Below are 16,872 nucleotides of genomic sequence, written 5' to 3' on the forward strand. Positions count from 1 at the left end.
ATGGTGACTTTTACAGGTCATCTGGCAAGTCCTCAATCCCCACCCTTCTTAGTCATTCCTGGGGAATGCTTGACGTTCTAACGGCTGTATATATGATTTGGTGGATGGGGCAGGGGGAAGAGGAGTGATGTCTTGGCTTTGGGAGTAGTTCAGTTGTGCCTGACTTGATTGGATCAAGGAAGTTTCTGCATTTTATGTTGTCTTCCCTCTTTCAATTTGGTTCAACAGACCTTGACTGAGCCCTGTTGTGTGAGTCAAGACAGGCTAACTGCTGTGTAACAAACTCTCAGTGACTCAATATAATAGAAATTTGTTTCTTGCTCATGTCATAGACCAAAACAAGTTACTGGAGGGCTCTGCTCCAGGTAGTCATTCAGGAACCCAGGATTTACTATCTGATGACTCCAACCCCCATAGATCTCTGTATCCAGGAAATAGAGGAGGGAAGAGAGAGAGTGTAGAATGATTGCAGGGAGATTTTATGAACTGTCTGACAAAGGCGTACATCACCCCTGCTTATATTCCACTGGTCAGACTTCAGTCACAGGACTACACCTCCCAGCAAAGGAGGCTGGAAAATGTAGTCCAGTTGTGTAATGGACAGTGGGGATGTCAAGGCACAGATCTTGCTTTCAAGAAGCTCACAGGCTTTTGAAAGGATGCAGGTATACAAACAAATAATTACAATATAGTAGTAAATGCATTTCTAGAAGTGTGACCAAACTACAGAAGCAATCTAAAGGAGGGAATAAGTGAAGGGAAACCTGCATAAAGGTGTGAGAGGTCGTGACAACAAGAGATCACATAGGGTGGGGCACTCCAGGTAAGAGGAACAGAATGTGCAAAGGGACAGAGCTCTGGAACAGCATGTTATGTCCAGTTAGGACTGCAGCCATGTAGTGTGTGGGGACATGCGGCATTGAGAAGACATGCAGCTGGAGAGGTCAGTTGGGGCAGAGGTTATGAATAGGCTTGTGTTCCATGGGAGGCAGAGAAACAACAAAAGATATGAAGCCAGAGATGAAACCATTAGATGGGAGCAGAATTGAAGCAGCGTAAGAGATGGTGCATATTTCGTGCTCTCTTCACCAGAACCTTCAAAGAGGTTTCGTGTGTGTTTTGGTCTCTAATGCTGTGAAGTTTCTAATGGGGGAGAAAGATGAGGGTGGGTTGGGCAGGTGACCTACCCAAGTCAGCAGCTTCTGGTGGAAACTACCTGGGCCTGCCTGGCTTTTGCCGGGTCCTCCTGACAGCAGACAGCCTCACGGGAGGCTTCCAGCATCTTTGAGGTAGCTTTCAGCACCCTTTCCTGAATTTGACTGGTGCTCATCCCCAGCTCGAGTCATTCCCAAGCAGAGGAGGGGCGAGCTCTTGGGAATAAAGGTTCTGTATTGACAGGGCCAGGCCACAGGGAAGAGCTAGACTCTGCCCATGACCCTAGCCTTCTTCTTTAGCCTTTTCTTTTGTTTTTTGTTTTGTTTTGCACAAGACTTTGAAGGAAGGAGAGGGATGAGCATCGGGCTTATTAGAAGTGCCCTGACCCATTTGGGATTGAAAAAAAGTGGGAAAAGGAGACACTCAGAGAAGGGGAAAGAGGAAGGCCAGGATGTTGGCTTGTCGATTAGAAGTGTCCCACTTGGCTTCTGTCCCAGAGAGAGCAGTGTCAGAGGAGCACTCTGGGGACCAGTTCTGGAATCTCACCGCATTGAACAGCAGCCTGGGCCCTGGATTACCGAAGGTCTGTCTTGGCCCCATCTCTGCCAAGAACGTGCTTTCTTTGTCCCAAACTTTGGCCTGAATTTGATCCCACGGTGGCTAGGGCACTTTGGGGAGCATAGTTCTGGGCCATTTGGATTGATGATCGGGATGGAGGCGTGGTTCAGCCATAAATGGAAGGTGGGGGTCTGCCCTTCCTCCTTCCCTCTCCACCTTCTTCAGGCCTTGTGCTTTTTGTTGATGGTCCTCAGAGGTCCATGTGGAGCAGCTTTGGGGGTAGGCGTTTAGAAATCTTAGGGTCTCTGGTGAGGCTAAGGGAGAGCTAGAGATTCTCAAGGAGGGAATAGGATTACCTCAGCCAGGACCCTGCTGGAAAACACACACACGCACGCACGCACACATGCGCAGACTTGCCTTGGGGTTGGCCTCTTTCTCTGTGGGGGAGTGTCACTACTGGCACCCTGGGCTGGTGCCAGTATCTCTCTGGTGATCTGTCCCACACACAGATGTCTCTTTCACCACTGTGCCGGGCAGACTTATCTCTAGAATTCTGCTTTCACAGGGTTCTGATCAGCACCCGTCAGGGGCTCCTATAGCCTGGAGAAGGAAGCCCAAGCTCTTCTTCTAGTCTCTGACGACCCCTCTAGCCCTGCCCCTCACAGCGCCCGGTACTCACTCTCCTTGCCCAGTGCCCAGCTCTTCCAGCCGCACACTTTCCTGGGGGTGAGAGGAAAGAGGGACCAGCAAGCTGCGGGGGGCCAGCAAGCAACACTGAGGTGTTGAAGGGGATTGGAGTGTAGCTCCAGTTGCTGACTAGGAAACTACCCCTCAGACTCTGTGCGGGGAAACTCTACCTGTTCTTCCTGAAGCTGGTCTCAGAGCTGACTGAATCCAGGATCTCTGACCCAGCCCTGTTTGTCACTAGCTTTTCAGGGTATCAGCTGTCCTAGCTAGTGTGATGCCCTTCCCTCCTGGACAAGGGGAGTGTGAGCAAGCTTGTGCTGGGACAAAGTGGAAGAGCCTTAAACAGTGAAGGCTGTGAAGTTACAGGTGAAGGACCCTGAAGTCCTTTCAGCCATTGACAGTGAGGGCAGGGTGGCTTAGCTGACAGCTCCCCCAAAGCAGAAAGGGCTGGAGGAGAGCACCAGAGACAGGAAGATATCACTGGAGTCTCTTCACCTTGAATAAGGTGATCCTATTTATCAAGCCCTCTGCTCACCTGTGTTACCCCATTTAATCCACTCACCACCATGGAGTGGCTATTTTTACTCACCCTACCTTACAAATGAGGAAAGTGGGCACCAGAGAGTTTAAATGACTTGGCCAAGGTCATGTAGTTAGGAAGGAATAAGCTGGAATTCTGACTTCAGAGCTCAGGCATTCCATCACTAACTATAGTACTGAAATAGTGGTAGAACAAGGCTAAGAGAGATGACTGCTTCTGATGGTTTCCTCCATGCCTGGCATGTGTGAAAGTACTTTGCATATACATTTTCCCTTTTCAACTTCTCATCAGCCTCCAGGAAGGAGAAGATAAGCTTGACCCCATTTCACAGATGAGTAGACTGAGGCTCAGAGAAGTAGGAATAATTGCATCTGGTATTTGGCAGCACTTTCTCACATGTCTTCTCCTTGGATCTTCACAACAGCCTCTGGAAACAGGGCAAGTGTTTCACAGATGAGGCCACTGCTGCCCCGAGAAGCTGATCCGTTTGCCCCAGTTGCCCAGCAAGTTGTTGCAGGCTGGAGCTGGAACCCTCCTCTCTTGAGTCCCAGCCAGTGCTCTTTCTCTGAAGGCTATAGGTCAGCATGATGGGGATGTAGGGAATGAATGCACTGGCAGTTCTAGGGGTAGATAGGTGTAGCTAGTGGTTTGGACACCATACAGGCTTGAGGACATTCCCCTGGGATGGCACCATCCTGCATATCTTTACTTTCTTTGTTGTGCATCTCGCTGTGGGCGTTAGGAGATCAGCACAGGCTCTACCACATTAATGTAAAACATGTCCCAGCTAGCGCCCACGCACCTGATGAGCTGCTGGAAAAGCCAGAGGCCTCCTCCCTAAGCCTGGCCCACGCACACCAGCTGGACAGCTCCCCTGGGGGCCCCTAGATGCTCATAGATGCTCACGGCCAGGCAAGGCCTGCCCAAGACCACTCCCAGACCCGTGCCCCTTGTGGCCCCTCTACTGACCTCAGGGCTGTAGCTTCCCAAGCACTTTCCCTGGCATCAGGGACGCAGCCTGGTGTCCTCACAAGAGTGATGATGATGACAGGAATGATAATAATAACGAACATGTATGGAGCACTTAGTCTCTGCCGGGCTCTGTGCCAAGCACTTTACACACATCTCATTTAATCCTCTCACCCACCCTATCAGGCAGGTTCTATCACTGTCCCCATTTTACAGATGAGGAAACAATTGAATCCCGATCTGACTAGCTATGCACTATGTATTATTATTATTATTATTATTCACATTTTCCAAAATATTGTATAGGCACCACTGTGAGTTCAGGAAGAGACTTTTGGGCAAGTCTCTAGAATATGGGCAAGTATTTTCTCTTTTAATAGTTATGTATTGTTTTAACGTGCGTCGGTGTTAGAGATTGAAGTCTTATGTGTCCCCCAAAATTCACATGTTGAAGTCCTAATTCCCAGGACCTCAGAATGTGACCTTATTTGGAAATAGGGTTGTTGCAGATGTAATTAGTTAAAATGAGGTCATACGGGAATAGAGTGGGCCCCTAATCTAATGACTGGTGTCCTTATAAAAAGGGGAAATTTGGACACAGACATGCACACAGGGAGAACGCCATGTGGAGATGAAGACAGTGATAAAGGGAATACTCCCACAAGCCAAGGGACACCAAAGATTGCCAGCAAACCATCAGAAATGAGAGGAGAGACATAGAACAGATCCTCCTGCACAGACAGACCTCAGAAGGAACCAACCCTGCCAACACCTTGATCTTGGACTCCTAGCCTCCAGGACTGAGACAAAAAATTTCTGTTGTTTAAGCCATATTCAGTTTGTGGTACTTTATTACAGCAGCCCTAGCAAGTTAATACAGTTAGATTACACACACACACACGCAGTAAGTCCTCACTTAATATATTGATAGGTTCATCTGAGAGCAAAGCAAATGACCGACCTAGCACCAGACCCAGGGGTGTCTCACCTGCCACCCCCCACCCCAGAGACACTATCCACATGTGGTACTGTCCTCAAAATGAGTTCTGGAAATGACTGTTTCTCCATCTCGTCCCATCTCCAGTGATACTTGAGGATACCCTCACTGCCTATGGAGTGGCACATCAGGCACGCACCCTCACCCTGCTCTGATGCCAACCATGTGGTCACCCCAAATCACTGGAATAAATAATTATCAAGGGCCGCCACCCTGGATCCCATGTCTTTCTCTGACACATGGCAGCATTGCATGGAATTCATGAACAAGTCAGTTCACTCCGATCAGACTGCTTCATCTAACAATGCTGACCCTCCCACTACCAAACCTTTTTATTCACCATTCCTCCCTCTGGAAAGCTGTCCTCCCTTTTCTCTGTCCTTTATTCAAGGCCTGCTTCTCCTGTGTCCTCCTCTGAGAATCTGCTTTGCTTACTCCAGCCACACTGACCTTCTACCTCTCAGCAGGTGGACACTCAGCTAACACTCCTAGGCTCTCCAGCTCCCAATCAGATCGTGGACCCTGACTTGCATGCTTTCTGAATCACACTCATGCAGGGCATGGAATGCCACCGGTAATGGCTTGATTGGGAAGGGATTTCAAGTAGTGAAGGCTTGCATGTTTTCCAGAAAATGGTCAAGGAAGATTTCTTTGACATAGTAAGGTCTTTTGGAAGCTGGATTGGGCTCCCTCTCAAAGTGCCCTGTGTCTTGACTTCAGCACGGCATGGGCCCGTGCTCCAGCAACCAAATGCATCTAACGCAGGCAGCTCTTTGCCAAGGTGGACAGGTCCTCTCTGCCCCATTTGGCTCTCCCTGGCTGCTGCTTCAGGGATATGTGGGGTCAAATCTGTTCCCTGAATGCTGTAGTGATTTCACAAAGAGAGCCTGTGTCCATCCTGTCCACCCACCTTCAACTTCACCTCGTCCAGGGAACTTTCTGAGGAACCGCCCCACTGCCTCATGCCTCTGCTGCCCCTTTCTGTTTATAGAACACGCCACCACAGCATCTTCTCGGGGTTCTCATATCTTCCCTATGAGTTGCATCATCTTCCCTTGTTTCATAAACAATGATAAGTGCCTCACAAAGGATCACTCAGTCAGCTGGGGCAGTTTTGAGCCCCGGCGCCAGACTTGAATGCTTTGCTTCATGCTCGTTGAATGGCTGCTCCTGGGGTGACATGGACAACATTTTAATGACTCCTAGTTCATGTCAATGCTCTGCTGGTTCTCCACACTCTGTAGCCTTAGGATCTCTCTCTCTCTCTCTGTGAGTGTGTGTGTGTATGTAGATGGTTCCAAAAATATGTATACACATGACTTGTATTCATCTTTTGTTATCGGTATATATTATTACAATTTTAATAGTTTTTTTCCTTTCTTAAAATGTGTATACATTTTTTTTGGCACCCTGTGTATAATGGTAAAGTATATACATATAAAACATAAAACCTGCCATTTTTTTTATTGTGGTAAAATATACATAACAAAATTTACAGTTTTAACCTTTTTTTAAAAGTATACACTTCATTGGCATTAAGTCCATTCACACCGGTGTGCAGCCATCATCACTACACTTTTCTAGAACTTTTGGATCTTATTTTCTCTTTTAAGCCTAGTGTCTTATACCTTCAAAGGGTTAATTTCTTTTTAATAAGGATGTGAGAGCCCACTAGGTCCAACATTGAAGAATGAAATAATACCATTTTACACAGAAACTCTTAGGAAGAAGGAACATTTTCCAACTAATTGTGTGAAATCAGCATTAATCCTGGTATCAAAACCTGGTAAGGATATTATAAGAAAAGAAAATTCAGAATAATAGCCATCAGGGACATAGATGCAAGATTCTTTGTAAAAACATTAGCAAATCTAGTCCAGCAGAATATAAAAAGGATAACACATTATGACCAAGTAGGGTTTATCCCAAAAATGCAACTTGGTTCAACACTCTAAAACCAATCAGTGTAATTCACCATATTAACAGACTAAAGGAGGAAAAACGGATATCCATAGATTTAGCAAAAGCTTTTGATAAAACTCAGCACTCATTTATAATAATAACAATAATTTAAAAACTCAGTAAACTAAAAATCAGAGGCAACTTCCTCAACCTGAGCATCTACACAAACCTACTACTATTCGTCCTATTCCATGGTGAAAGACTAAATGCTTTCCTCCTAAGATTGGAATAAGGTAAGAATGTTCTCTCTTACCTCCTCTATTCAACATTGTGTTGGATACTCTAACCATTGAAATAAGGAAAGAAAAATGAAAGGCATACAGATTTGGAAAAGGAATGTGTAAAACTGTCCTTTTTTTTTTTTTTTTTTTGGCTGACATGATTGTCTATGTAGAAAATACTAAGGAATATGTGAAAGACAAAAATACCTACTAGAATTAATAGGTAATTTTCACAAAGTTGCAGGATAACAATCAATATGCAAAAATCAATTGTATTTATGTATACTAGCAGCAATTAGAAAATAAAATTTTAAAACACTATAATAATAGTATCAAAACACATAAAACACTTAGGAATGAATTTAATGAAATATGTGTGAGACCTTTACATTGAAAACTACAATACATTGCCGAGTGAATTGAAAGAAGATCTACATAAATGGGAAGATTTACCATATTCATGGATTGGAAGTCTCTATATTGTTAAGACAGCTGTTCTCCCTAAATTTATCTACAGAGTCAATGCAATCCAAATTTTTAAAAATTCCAGGAAGCTTTTATTTTATAGAAATTAATCAGTTTATTCTAAAATGTGTTTGAAAATGCAAATGATCTAGGATGAACAAAACAATATTGAAAAAGAAGAAAAAGTTTGATTTCAAGACTTAACTAAAAACCTACAGTAATCAAGAAAGGATAGTGTTGGTGTCAGGATATATCTATCTATCAGTGGAATAGCATAGATAATCCAGATATAGACTCATGCATATATAGCTAATTGATTTTTGACAAAGGAGTTAATGAGATTCAATAGGAATAGTCTTTTTCAACAGATTGTTCTGGAATGACAGGATATCTATACCCCAAAAAATATATTGAAATTTGACAGTAGGTTTCATTTGAACAGAGAATTCTGCTGAATCCCTCCCTGCCAAAATAATTTGCTAATAATTGTTTTAGAGGTGCTGTCCAGTCCCTCTCAAATCTGTTGGTTTTTACATCTTCATGTGAAAGTTCAGAGTTGTGCCACCATTTTGAGAATCATTAGACACCAAAGGTGTGATGATCGCTGTCCCAGTTGGGCAGCCAGCACTGGGCTAGGCACTTTTTTTTTTTTTTCGGTGGTGAAAAACTTTATGAAGGTTATAAATCTTTATCTTAAGAAAACACAGAAAGAAAACATGAAAGGAGAGCACTTCTGGAATGGCTGCCTGATGAGCTCTCTGAACTCTCTCCGTTCAGCCATCTATGGTGAAAGTTATTTTTTTAAATAAATTAAAGTCTGTGGAAATTGTCCTAAGGACCTACAAACATATAGCAAATGGAGAAATATTTATTTAAGAAAATCTACTAAATTTCAGTAAAAATGGCATTTGAACCACAACTGCTCCCGTCCTCCCCCATCTCTGCTTGACAGAAGCTCTACTCCTGGCTTATGCAGCCCAGAACACAGGACTCCCTTTTCACTTAGCTCCTAGCCGGGGGCTACTATAATAATTATAACAATATTGGGTTTGTAAGACATATTAATGTAATATGTATAAATAACAGTACAAAAAATAAAAAGAGAATATCCTATATAGGAGTAATGTTTCTCTATCTCACTGGAATTAAGCCAGTATAAAGTAGATCCTGATAAGGTAAGCTATATACTGTAAGCTCTAGAACAACTATTAAGAAATAACTCAGAAATATAGTGAAAAAAATTATTAAGGGAATCAAAATGTTATAATAGAAAATAAGGGAGCTGTAGTGTCTATACTAATATCAGACAAAAGAGACATTAAAACAAAAATGTTACTAAATAAGTGGAAAGACATCCCATGTTCATGGATTGGAAGATTTAATATTGTTAAGAAGGCAGTACGCCACAAATTCATCTATAAATTCTATGCACTCCTATCAAATCTCACCTGGCTACTTTGCAGAAATTGACAAGCTGATCCCAAAATTCATATGGAAATTCAAGGGAGTCCAAATAGGCAAAACAATCCTGAAAAAGAAAAACAAAGAGGGAGGACTCATACTTCCTGATTTCAGAACTTAATACATCAAGAGAATGACAAGACAAGTCACAGACTGGGAGAACATATTTGTAAAAGACATATCTGATAATGACTATTATCAAAACTATATAGAGAACTCTTAAAACTCAACAATAAGAAAATGAACAACCTGATTAATAAATAGGCAAAGATCTAAACAGACATCTCTAAATAAAATATATAGATGGCAAATAAACATCTTATGTTACTAGAGAGTTGCAGATTAAAACAATCATGAGATACCACTGTACACCTATATTAGAATGGTGAAAATCAAAAACACTGACAACACTAAATGTTGGTAAGGATGTGGAGCAACAGGAAGTCTCATTTATTGCTGGTTGGAATGAAAAATAGTACAGCCACTCTGGAAGACAGTTTGGCAGGTTTTTAAAAAACTAAACACACTCTTATTATATAATTCGTTAAACAAGCTCCTTGGTATTTACACAAATGAGTTGAACACTTGTGTCCGTACAAAAACCTGCACATGGATGTTTTATAGCAGCATTACTTATAATGGCCAAAACCTGGAAGAAACCAAGATGTCCTTCAGTAGGTGAACACATAAATAAACTGTAGTACATCCAGACAACGAATATGATTTAGTGCCCTCCCACCAAAAAATGAGTTATCAAGCCGTGAAAAGACATAGAAGAAGCTTACACGCATACTGTAAAAGAAGTAAAGCCGATCTGGAAAGGCTACGTAACTGTAAGATTCCAACTATATGACATTCTGTAAAAACCAAAACTATAGAGATAGTAAAAATATTAGTGGTTTCCAGGGGATGGGGTAAGAGTATGGATAGGTGGAGCATAGAGGATTTTTAGGGCAGTGAAACTTCTATATTATGCTACAATATTGGATACATGTCATTACATACATTCATCAAAACCCATAGAATGTGCCAACACCAAGAGTGAACTGCAATGGCATTAGGAATAGAGACTGTGGAAATGTAATGGCTGTGTGCGATGTCAGAGGGATGGTGGATGGGGGTAGGGGGGTTGACACAGTGTGAGGGATATAAATGATAAATGTCTATTACATTGTTTTGTGCACCGGAAACTAATAAAAAAAAAAAAGAGTGGACTGTAATGTAAACTATGGGCTTTGGGTGATAGTAATGTGTTTACATAGGTTCAGCAGCTGTGAACAAACGTACCCCTCTGGTCTTGGATTTTGGTAGTAAGGGAGACTGCCATTGTGTGGGGTCAGGGCATATATGAGAACTCTCTGTACTTTCTGCTCAATTTTGCTGTGAACCTAAAACTGCAATAAAAAATAAAGTCTATTATAAAAGAAAACAACTTAATATAAAGCTACAGTAATGAAGATGGTATGGTACAGGTATAGGGATAAACATATAGATCAAAAGAGTAGAAGTGAGAGCTCAGGAATAAACCCATTCATTTATGGTCCATCAACTGATTCTTTATAAGGATTCCAATGCCATTCAAGGGGAAAGGTGCTTATTCTTGGTCAATGAGGTGAACTTGTTAAAAATAAGAACAACAAAAAAAATCATAAAAAGACTGTGTGAAGTACTGAAATAGGGAATTCCAACCATGAGTGTTTTGGGAATTCAAAGAAAGGTGGTATGACCTTAGGCTGAGATGGTCAAAGGCTTTCCAGGGTAGATGCCACTTGATAAGGTCATCAAAGAAGGAAGGGAAAGGGGAAGTACATTTCAGGCCACAGTGAATGAGAACTTGAAGAAAAGCCCCACATATCACTTGTCTGTCCCTCCGTCTCTGTGATTCTCCCTAGTATCTAACACAGGGACTGATAAGCCCTCAATTAGTAGAATGGACAAACCAATTCAGAGGTTTCTCTTGATCTCTCATGGTCCCCAGGGAGACTGTGTGGCCTTTCCTCGTTGTAAGAGGAATTTCTGGGTCAGGGAACCATCAGGCTCTTGTAGTAATGTTCCCTTCGTTCCTGAGCTGAAAAAAAGTGGATGAAGGTTTGAGGATTAGAGCCCCAAAGCTAGAGTTGCTGGGACTTCCAGCCTCTCTGTAGGGCGAGGAGTTGGCCTCTTGGGTTACAGATGTGCCCCAGCTGGACTTGGGGCCCACCCTTCTCTCTCCCCGTGTTTATTGCTGCTCAGCTTTGCCCTAGAAGAGCTGCTGAATCAGCTTTCTCTGGCTGGGGCCAGCTCTTGGAGCCGAGCTGCCCTGTATCTCTCACACTATCCACCCCTTAGATAAACAGCCTGGCGTCCCCCACACGCTGAAAAGTTCTGATGTGGTTGCAAAGGGCTCCATTAGCCAAACGCCTCTCGCTCTAAGAAGGACCCTGGCAAAGGGCCCTGCTTTTCTTCCAGCCTGAGTCAGGCCTTTGCTGGAGTGACAGGAGAATCCACTTCCTGCCTGAAAAGGTGGCCGCAGCAGAAGTCTCTGCTGGGCGGAGCCTTCCTTCCTCACTGCTCACGCACTCAGGCTTCCTCCTCACGGAAGGCCTGGGCAGGCCTCTTCATGAGACAGCCCTTCTCAGCCTTTCATGTGAGTGTTTTATCTCTTGGAGCCAGTCCTGCAAATTGTGCAGGTTACAGAACCACTTTGCAGCCTGCCTGCCCCTCGGCCCCCCCACCCCGCACACCCCCACCGCTCGTGAGGGTGACATTGGATTGTATATCAAACATGGCCCCAGATGTTTATTCCACCGCCCACCACTCTGCCATAGTTGTTGAACGGTGCTGCTTTGAGAGCTCCCCACACTGAGTAAACTCAGCTAGGCTGCCTTTATTTGGTTTGCTCAAGAGTCTGAACAAGGGCATTTGCTTTCTTTGAAAGGTGACTTGTAGGCAGAGAAAGTGTCACTGGCAGCTGGTTAGTGGTGCTTCCTTTTCCAGTGGCTATGGCCGGTGGGCCTTGGGGATGATGGGGAGGGAGAGGGCAGACATCAAGGCTCTTCTGGCTCAGCATTGGTGGTGGGATTAGGTGACATGTGTGGCTGGGTTCAGCACCTGGGGGATAGGGGTGATGGTGAGCAGGCCAGCTGGGCACTCATGGCTCTGGTCAGGACCTATTGACCCAGTACTCTTTGTGGATGGGCTTATCTTGGCCTCAGAAGGATCCAGATTAAGGCAGAGGTGGGGGAAGATGAAAATCTGTTACAGAAGAAGGAGGTGGGAGAGAGGCCTGATGGAAAGCATCCTCCAAGAGGCGTTTTGAGGGAAAGCTCAAATCTGCGGGGCTATCAGATGATTCCTGACTTCCAGGAGGCACCTGAACCCATTGAGGGAATTCAGACTGTCGCTCTGCCAAGATCGAGCTGGCTTCACCTCCTACAGGAAGCCTTCCCTGACCTCCTACTTTGGCTCCCACAGAATCCTGTTCATACATCCTCGTGAGTCCCCTTCACTCCAGAACTTGCTTACCTGTCTCTAGCACTAGAGTAACGGTTCACAAACTTCTGGGTGGGGGCTCAGGAAACTGCATTTTTAACAAACACCCATCTCCAGGTAATTCAGGTATAGGCAGTCTTCAAACTATGTTTTGATAATTGTCTTGCTCTAGAGCAACCTGTCCAATAGAAATGTAATGTGACCCACATACGTAATTTTTAATGTTCTAGTAGCCACTTAAAAATGTAGAACAGGTGAAATCATTTCTAAAGTAATTTTATTTAACCTGATGTATCCAAAATATTATCATTTCAACATGCAATCGGTACAAAAATTATTAGAGGCATTTCACATTCCTTTTTTTTTTTTGGTACTAAGTTCTTGAAACCTGGCGCATATTTTGCACTTATAGTACATCCGAATTTGAATTTGGGTGGGTCACATTTCAAGGGCTTGACATCCACATGTGGTTAGTAACTGCCATATAGGACAGCACAGCTCCAGAGCTTTGTTGCTGTCCATGGACCAGCAGTTTGAGCACCACCTGGGAACTTTGTAGAAATGCGGGATCTCATGCCCCTGTCAGGACCTACTGAATCAGAACCTGCATTTTAACATATTGGCAGGTGTGTTGCTGGGTCTGCCTTTCTCCTCAGACACCTCCATACTCTTCCTCAGGAATTCTGTGGAGCCACTGTTCAGAGGTGCCAGGCCTTGCCTACACATAGTAGTTATCCATGTATTCTCAGTCGTTTTCCAGAAAAGATTTTAGGTGCCTATAAATATGCATAGAATTCAACCAAATGAAACAAAAGTAGAAAAACTATTATATTAAAGAAATGTGCGTAGATGTATGGGCAAGGATATTCACTGTAGTATTATATAATAGCAGTAAAAAGTCAGAAGCAACCTAAACATCCAACAGTAGGGGAGTAGGTAAATAAACTACGGCCCATCCAAACATTGAATTCTGTGTCACAATTAAGCACACTGGTATGGAAGTACTACTACTCATCGACATGGGGAAATTTTCATTATATAGTGTAAAAATATTGATGAGCTCATTTTATTGGCATTCATGGAAGAATGTCTGCAAAGGATATATATCCCAAAATGGAAATGTTACTTTTTCAGGGGGAGGGATTATGAGTGATTCTTACTCTCTTTTTGACCACCCACTTCTATAATTTCTAGGGTTTTGTTTTCCCCTTAGTGAACATGAATTCTTAATAATACAGAAATAATGTTTACAAAACAGAATATAGGTTAGGAAAGGAGAAAATAGGAGCCCTACTCTGTATAGAATTTATTTGAAAATAGCTTAATTTAAAAAAATTCTAGGGACAAGTCTATAGCGTTATGGCCCAGGGGGTCGTATTTACATGTAGCAGGCAATTATTAAATGTTTGAGAGATGGACTTACAACATTATTTGAAAACTCATGAGCCAGCTTTTGTTAAATTTCAGTCTGTATTCAGGGAAGTGAAAGTTAATAATGGTGCAGTCTCTGTTTTGTTTTGAATAGAATCTGACAGTGGCCCACCCTTCACATGTGGGCTCTAAACAGTTTCTGGATAATGATTGTGCAAGAGAGAATCCTAAAGTCATGTGTTAGAGCTGGATGGGTGGGAGAATAGATGGGAATATGCACCCATGCACGCACATATAAAATCTAATATAGGACCACTTTTCACCACCTCCAGTGTTAGCACTTTGGTCCAGGCCACCGTCGATAGGCTCCTCACGGGTCTGCTTGCTTCCACGCTGTGGCCCATTCACTATCCTGTAGCTAGAGCCATCCCCTCCATGATCTGGCCTGTCCAGCCTCTCGGATCTTATTGCCCGTACCTCAGCACTGGCTTGCTCCACTCCAGCCACCCTGGCCTTTGCAGGCTCTTTGCACTTCCTATTTCCCCTGTCTAGAAACGCTCTGCACTTCTTGTCTCCCTCCAGTGTGGCTCGCTTTCTCACCTCTTGCAGGTCTCTGCTGAATTGCCATCTGACGTGTAAGGCTGTTCCTACCACTCCATGTAAAAGAACAACCCTGTTCTGTTCTAACACCTTATCCTACTTCATTTGTCTTCGTAGCACTTATCCCCACCCCAACATAGTACATAATTTATTTGTGTACTGTTTGTCTACCTCCACTAGAATGGAAACTCCCGGAGGGCAGGGGCTTTGTTTCTTTACTGCCATTTTTCTTAGTGCCCAGTGCTCTAAGTAGGTACCCAATAAATATTTGAAGGAAGGAATGGACTGCAGATAGCATGTGACTGATCTTCCTGATTTCACCAATGAGGCGCCTGAGGGTCAACTGAGACAGCTTCCGGGCCTTGACCCAGGTCACACAGCTGGGTCCACAGAGCTAGACCTGCCCTCTCCACTCAGCTCCAGCTCTGCCTGTGCCTGTGGAAGGGAGATTAACTACATGCAGAAGGGCCGTGGCCTGGGCCATCCTGTCTCCTGTGTATTTTTCCAGTTTATACAGAATTTTAGCCCAGAATAGCAGAAGAAAAAAAAAAGTTTCTTCTCCAGAACCCTGGAAAATCTTCCAGTGGGTCTGTCCCTGGAAAAACAGCAGCGATCTCAAGGGTGGGAAGGTAGGAAACGGAGGAGGGGGTCTTCCAGTGTGGGGGCAAGCAGCTGGATTTGGTTTTGCAATTAAAATAACATTGGGGTTTGTTTCTGCAGAGCAGTTGTGGAAGGTGGGTGGTCTGTCTGAAGCATCAGGTGAGGCCTTCCACCATACTGGCTCAGGAGGGTTTGGGATGGCAGGTGGCTTAAGAGCTCAACCAGCATATGACATATGAAGGAAACTGGGTTCAAAGAAGCCTCTGGAAACCCCTTCTGCAACCTGGCCTGAAAGCCTGCTGCTCCCTACCCTGGCTTCCTTTGGGGGGTGGGGCATCCCCAGATACCTCCTCCTGTGCCCCGACTTCTTTAGATTGACACACCCCCTTTGATGCATAGAGAGCTCTGGCCTCCTCCATCTCATGCCCCATGTGGTTTGTTAATCGTCTGTGAAATGAGGGATTTGAGACATCACTCATCCATTTAAGGAGAGTGGCGCCCTGGAGCAGTGGAGTAGAGTGGGGAAGGGGCGCTGAAGGTTGTTCCAATCTTCTGAATCATGTCCCTCTGTCTGGCTTCTCAGATGCAGCTTTTGGATAAGTTTCCCATCGAAGGTGGCCAGAAGGATCCCAAGCAGAGAATCATCCCCTTCCTCCCAGGTAAGCTTTGGATGGCCCTGCTGATGGGATGGGGGCAACCTGGGGAGGGGCATTCCTTAGGCCAAGAAAAGTCTTGCTGCTAAGCCAGACATTCTGGGTAGGGTAGGCCTAGGAATCTGCATAGTAATTTCCCCAGGGGGTTGACAGTCTCTGATTTTGAAGGCCACTGTCCTCAAAGGGGCATCTGCCACCATTCCAGGGCCATCTGCTGGCCCCAAGCCGTGTAACTTCTGAGGAGTTTCTCAAGCTCTTGGACTTTGGATCCTTCTTACAAAAAGCAGAGATCAAGTTCTCCTATGAAAGGATGAAAAGCTGCAGGCTGACCTCTTTTCCCTGGCTCCCATGTAATTATAGAGAACCTTAAATTGAGCACATTTTCTGGTCTGACCTCGTCCAGTCCTCCCAGCTCCAGTATCCAACTGAGGCTCTGAGAGCTTATGTAACACAGCCTGTGAGTTGGCAGAGCCAGAATTTGAAGCCAGGCCTGTCCAGCTATAAAGGCCATTGATAACTGCATCATTTCAAAGCATGTTTAAGGCATTTGATTTGTTGTGTGATTGAGAAGAAAACGTCTCAGGTGTGTCATAACCCTGTTACTGCTGGGCCTGGAGTTGCACAGGCCAGCCTCCAGGACGACCGCAATCAGTGGGACCTTTGCCTATCCTCTGAGTCTTATGTTAAAGTGGGAGAGCATTCATTTAGCTACACGGAAGACCTTCTAAATCCCACAGTTTGGGCAAGACCAGGACCAGTCAGTGAGGGGTTAGGGAATCTCTCACGCCTGGGCTCCTTCCATGGAGGCAGAAGACTGCTTCTCCTTCCATGGTCGAGGAGTTAACATGGGGCACTCTTGTGCCCTCCCTGGCTTTATCCTGAGTCTCAAGGAAATTTGGAATGTCCAACCCCCAGGTTTGTAATGACCTTTGATGTTGTTCCAGTCCAGTCTAGGTGCTCTGCCCACCAGGGGCCTGGGAACCCAGCTGGGATGCTGTGGACACAAGTGTCCCAGAGCCCTCATGAAGCTAGTGGCGTGCCCTGGTGCTGTGGTTGACCTGGCCTTGGGCATGAAGGCTGCCTGCTTGCTCAAGAAAAGCAGGCCAGCACTCCTGGGGAAAAGCACCTCATTGTCATTCAATCTGTGGGTGTCTGGGAGGC

The 16,872-nt window shown here is 44.6% G+C and overlaps 1 protein-coding gene across 10 annotated transcripts in view; it reads left to right on the forward strand.

Annotated features, from left to right (window-relative positions):
• SH3PXD2A (SH3 and PX domains 2A) overlaps positions 1–16,872 on the forward strand; it is a 229,093-nt gene that overhangs the window by 62,333 nt on the left and 149,888 nt on the right. For 9 of the 10 annotated variants that reach the window (XR_012498437.1, XR_012498439.1, XR_012498440.1 and 6 more), the window contains one exon: positions 15,642–15,717. Coding sequence is in view for 6 of the 10 variants with exons in the window: in XM_074339099.1 (XP_074195200.1) it covers positions 15,642–15,717 (76 nt within the window). In the remaining 4 variants the exon portion in view is untranslated. Of the gene's footprint in view, positions 1–14,877; positions 15,088–15,641; positions 15,718–16,872 lie in introns of those variants that run through there. The other variant, XM_074339105.1, reaches the window with a different exon arrangement.

This window comes from Rhinolophus sinicus, linkage group LG07 (assembly GCF_036562045.2).
Source record: "Rhinolophus sinicus isolate RSC01 linkage group LG07, ASM3656204v1, whole genome shotgun sequence".
Lineage (NCBI taxonomy): Eukaryota > Metazoa > Chordata > Mammalia > Chiroptera > Rhinolophidae > Rhinolophus > Rhinolophus sinicus.